The 5,756-nt window shown below is 39.7% G+C and overlaps 1 protein-coding gene across 1 annotated transcript; it reads left to right on the top strand.

The window, feature by feature from the left end:
• The first annotated feature begins 3,970 nt into the window (after positions 1-3,970).
• On the top strand, positions 3,971-5,526 carry neurog1 (neurogenin 1). The gene is given in 3 exon segments (XM_027003638.2): positions 3,971-4,077; positions 4,194-4,549; positions 4,552-5,526. Coding segments are annotated over 2 exon segments (645 nt in total). The 5' UTR covers positions 3,971-4,077; positions 4,194-4,215; the 3' UTR covers positions 4,863-5,526.
• The last annotated feature ends 230 nt before the right edge of the window (positions 5,527-5,756 follow it).

Consider the following 5,756-nt stretch of genomic DNA (forward strand, 5'->3'; position numbering starts at 1 on the left):
TGCCTGTGTGTTCACTGTCAACTGAAAGAAAGAGAAGAAATAAAACTGTTTCAATGTACCATGGTATTATGATATGCGAAATATTAAAGTCACAATGTTTGTTTGTGATTTTTTAATTTCTTTATTTATTATTATTTGTTTTCTGTTGATACACATTTTCCTCAATATATTTTGAATTCCTGAAGAATACAAAGGCACCTCCTTAAATCAGCAGGCGCTAATTAATCATGTTTGGCTGTGGTACTGGTTCCACATTCTGGTTTCAAAAATAATAGTTGAAACAAAGCAAAGAGAACTTTTATGGGCTACTCACTGCTGGTTCTTACATGTAAACTCATTCAGCATTATTGCACAAAATGTTATCTGGTCTCCCGTTGTTAGCTGGTCTCTAGTCTCCAGAGTCACTGAGTGTAAAAAAGTATAAAATGAAGAGAATGCTCATAAATAGCCCAGTACACATGCTACAGACACGAATTAAAAAGGAGATCTGAAACAGGAAGTAAAGAGCATGCCTTTGGATACACATCTACAGTTCACAAGGCTGCTGAAAGGCAACCATAATGCATGAGCTAGTCTTGCAAGGTCAGGTGTGTGTAGTTATCATTAATCAGGAGACCACTTGTGCATTTGTTCCCCTTTTAACGATGGTATAGCATATGCAAAGCTTCTCACATTTTGCCAAGTAGTTGCCCTGGTTACTCTGAATGATAAGTCTTAGAGACACAGGTCTCATTGTGAGTACTAATGTAGGGTAAACTAGAGGTAAATTATGCACTTGCACAAATACACAAAGACAAGTGAATGCCTTGCTGTAGGGTTTGTATTTAAACCTTGGCACCTGATTGATAGTGCAAGGTTCACGAACTGGTACATTTTGTGTCCAGTTCACAATACAGACCTAAAATTTGCATTTAGATAGCCCATAATGAGATTCCAAAACATTATAATAATAGCACCTGTTCAGAAGTTCTGTAAATGCAAAATGAGTTATTGAAGGTGAAACTCTGAAAAACCCCCTTTACTTTATGAATCTGAGAATAAGTACAGAACATCTGCAAAATGAACCTATGATGAACAACTTGATATGTGTAGTAGTGTTTACAACTATGCAAGAAATGTTTATAATCATGTGTTATAGCAACCTAAATGCAACTTTACCAATCCATTGCAAATGAATCATCATTGTAATATTTTTACATTTCAAAAGCAATTAGAATAACGTTTTAGGATCAAATCTCATGGACTTGTAACAGTTGAATTATAACAAACATTGTACATAAGCCTTGTTTACGATTTTCGTTTTAATGCATTTGCAAAGACTGGGGGGTCCTTTTCTGATGTGGGGAGTGGTATCTCTGCACAATTGAGGCACTGGAGTAAGGAATTAATTATCATTCAAAAGTAATGGCCCTATTCTACCCTGCTTGAGTTTTTGAACAAGGAGAAAGGGTCTACTGGCTCCGGTCCTGCCGCAACGCCAGGGGAAGGGATTATTCCGGGGATTACCATGTGAAAACTTCTATTCAGACTTTCTGATCAAAGATCTTTTGCGAACAGTAATCGCGTTAATACCCGGGGATTAATGCTGGACCAATGCCAAAATTGAATTTTAATTCGAATTGCATACATAGATATGAAATAAATTGAGCAGCATTCTTAGAGTGAATAAAGGGCCTGCCCCACACACGGGCAATGACAGGCTTCAACAAAAACCTTAAGCGTTGGGCTGACTCCAGCAACACATTTTCGACTAAGGATTTTCAGTAATGCGATTTTTACTCCTGACATGCAAATTCATATCCTACCCCTAAAAGGTTTTGATACTTTGCTATACTTTTATGTTTGTTATTTTGCTCAGTTAGGTTAGTAATTATGAGATCTCAAAATAGTCTTTTGTGTTAGGAATTACCGTAGCTATATTTTGCGTGTATCATGAGTTGTGTTCAAGATTGTCTTGGAGGATCAGCTCAGACCGTCTTTGAATAATGCGGTTGTTTCATTTTCTCACGTGTTTCTGCTATTGAAATGCAATAAGATCCCGTGCACTTGTGCCTAATCCTGTCAAAGTTTCCTTGGCAACCCCTCTCGACTGGGGGGGGGGGGGGGGGCTTCCACCCTCGCAGCCCCCTTCTCTGTAGAAGCTTTTCCATCCATCACTTTTGAAATAAGTCATATTGTAAAACGGTTACTTTTTATCACTGTATTTGAGCAATAAGCCCATGTTTAGGCAGAATACTAATGCACTAAACCAAAATGGGCATTCAGGCTGTTTCTTGTCTTTGATGTTATTGCTGACAGGTTGGTGTTGTAATAATAAAATCGATCTCTTCCCAGCATCCTCTTTGGGATTCTGAAGAGCGACCGGCGGGACTTTAAAACGGCATTTGCTATAAAACGTTACTGCACTGTTAGTGCAGTAGTTTAAAGAGTAACCTAAAAGAAAGATAGAGCTGTTCGTTTGCTAGAAATGTGAAGCTCGTTTAAGTTAGATTAAGGAAGAAAAACTCATCCGTTTATTCAAGATGTAGCTATCCCACGTGCTGTCCTACATCTTCGCGTTTTAAACCACTATCTAACTCGTGGTTCACTTCACGCCAGCGAAAGCACAAACGTGCTTCAGAACGAGGGTGTTTTTGTTCACGCTGGGACTATTTGAATAAGAATAATGCCATTGGAGTGTTGCAGGCCGAGAAAAATGAGTGACAAAAGCGCAGAGGCGCAGAATTTGGACGGGGGGACAAGGCGTATAGAGCTGAAAAGAAGAGACGGGAGAAGCGCACAATGGAACAATTCACCTTATAATCGCTTTGATATATTATACATGCCTGAAGACTCTAAACATTGTGTAATTATTTATAAATGACTGTCTCCCTATCTTCATAATACCGCAAGGAGAAAGGCACTGCAGGTCTCTCCTCAAACTATTTCTAAATAGTGCCCCTTCTATTTTTTTCTAAAGGGGTGCGAGATTCTGGCAATTGAATAAATTGAATAATTAATGGTCAATTGTATGGCTGTCTCATAAAGATGTCTTTAAATAAACCTTACGAAATTGTGCATAGCGGGGCAGTATGATTTAACGATGTCTTTCATCTGTTGAAATTTGAATGGGGAGTTTTGTTAAATGCAATGCTTGTGCAGTTTTAGCATGACGTTATTACGAAGTATATTGCCATATATATTTTTAATATCTTAGATGCAAACTACAAGACGAATAGGCTATACGTATGCATGATACCACAAATGCCAAGTTTTCAAGAATTTTTTAAATATTTGAATTAAATATTTATTGAAAAGGTTATTAAATTATTTTTGCATATCTTATTTATGTTTAGAAAAATATACAAGCATTATTAAAAATCTTAGGCAGAATGCAATTCAATTCAGAAACCATAATACTACTCGAAAACTTCGGTACACAGCTTTTACATAGGCTTAGTGAACACTATAAAAAATTATATTCAGTACATTTCCGTGCTTATCAAACAGTTTTCAGACGAATTTATGAATTAGCTAATTTTAATCAGCAGTAAGTGTGAATTTCCTCGAGTTACTAGACTAGGAAAACACTTGCCAAACTTTCGAAGCGTGCCTAGCCCGGGGGTCTATGTACTCTAGTGAGTTCGGGTAGTCGTTTCTTCTCATTTTCCTTTAGAGGTTTAACTTAAAGTGGGCTTGGTCCTCGTTGGACAGATAGCAACAGCGCTGCTCGCGTGGCTGAGCAACGCTCGGGCATTCCGATTGGTTAGCGGTGATTACAGGCACGCTTCAGAGGGCGAACAAACAACTGGCATAAATTATGCTAATGAGATAGTCGTGCGGCACGGGGCAGACCTGATGCAACCCATTCATTCATCCTCCACAAAATGCCAAAGCGAGGGGGGTACTTCCATTGTCTTATCAGGGTATATAAGGTAACTGAGGCCAGTCGTGTGCCAGGCTCACTGGCTCACACGAGCTGATTGAAGAGCAAAAGCAGGACGGACGCGTGCCTTCAACTTCAACAAAAACTATCTGCAGGACTTTGGTCTCTAGGAAGAATTTTGATTCTTGCCTTACCTTCTAAACTCACAAAAGGTATGTAAACCATATGATGTACGAACCGTCCCAAGTAAGCACACTTGAACAGGAGCAATTTCCTATAAACGTTTATTTAATTATTCATTTATATATTTCATTGTTTATTTCCTCAGGTAAGCAACACTGTGCACTGCAATGGAGTCCGTATACTTGGACATCGACAGCTCAAGCTGCGACTACTCCTTCACTCACACAGACGATGAGGATTCTCACAGTAGTATCCACGCCGCCTCCCCGGCTTCCTCGTTCGGCAAGCCCGCATCCCCAGCCAATAGCCTCCAGGACACTGCCGCTGACCTCCAGCAGAAGAAGAAACGCAGGGGGCGGGCAAGGAACGAAGCTACTGTTCACGTGATGAAGAAAAATCGCCGCTTGAAGGCGAACGACCGCGAGAGAAACAGGATGCACAATCTTAACGATGCTTTGGACACTCTCAGGAGCGTGCTACCTGCTTTCCAGGACGACACAAAGCTACCAAAATCGAGACTCTGCGTTTCGCCCATAACTACATTTGGGCACTCTCTGAAACCATCCGTATTGCAGACCAACGCCAGAAGAAATCAAGAGACACATCAAAAGTACTCCCGGGACTTAGCTGCATAGCAGACGCTCCAAGCCCAGGCAGCGACGCTTGCTCTTGGGTATCAAGCGCATCTTCGTCAGCGTCTTCTCCGTCATACTGCACTTCGAACCCTGGCAGCCCAGCAGCAATGGATGACTATGGATTTATGCAGACAGATGTCGTTTACAGCTATCACAGCTTTGTCCCTGGCATCTATTAATCAAGTAGTCAAATATTCTTTCGTCTGTAGCTAAAATATTTAGACTAATAAGGGAAATATGTTTCTGTTACCCTTTTTAGCGCAGAGACTGCGTATTCACTGTTTGCCTTAACTGCTGTTACAGTTCACAAATGAGAATATTCTTATTTTTATACGTTTTGTATTGTTGAATTTGGTGTTCCCATACACTTGCACTTTTTTCCCAGCATATTCCATTCTTCCAATCTTGAACTCAATCCCAGATAGAGGAAATTATATTTCGAATGCAGAAGACAGATTTGCTTTAGCCGGCTGAGGTGAAAAGTCAATTTTACAATTTGTAGAGTGATAGAGCAGAAGAACGAGCGTGAAAATTCAGTTTCAACGCTATGACAATAGACTAAAAGGCTATCAAAAGACAAGTATTTGGCCTTATGCATTATGTATTCTGACCCCAGGAAACCGTTCTGTCCCGTGTTCAGAAAGGCCCTATCCATACTAGGGAAATGTTTCTACTGTTACTTATATTTTTAAGTTTTTTAGGTTATTATTCAACCCATTGCTTTCATATGATATTGTATTTTTATTGTATATAAAGAGATTTATTCTATTATGTATTTACGTCAAAGTATAAGTTTGTTGCAAACCATTTTGTACGAATAAATATTATGTTGGGGTTTTTTTTAATTCTTTGTAGGCTTTGTACCGTTGTAGGTCTTGCGCTCACTAGAATTCTCGGCCTCACTGCAAATCCATCAGACACAAACGTGACATGGTCATAATTAGTACGGCTATTGGAGCGTCACTCAAGGGTTCCTTGCGTGCATTGGAACAAAAGAATAGCCTACATGGCGCATTCAAAGTAACGGTTAGGGCGTTCAGCAGCAGCTTTAGCGTCTCTTCATCTATCGACCA

This window comes from Electrophorus electricus, chromosome 12 (assembly GCF_013358815.1).
Source record: "Electrophorus electricus isolate fEleEle1 chromosome 12, fEleEle1.pri, whole genome shotgun sequence".
Lineage (NCBI taxonomy): Eukaryota > Metazoa > Chordata > Actinopteri > Gymnotiformes > Gymnotidae > Electrophorus > Electrophorus electricus.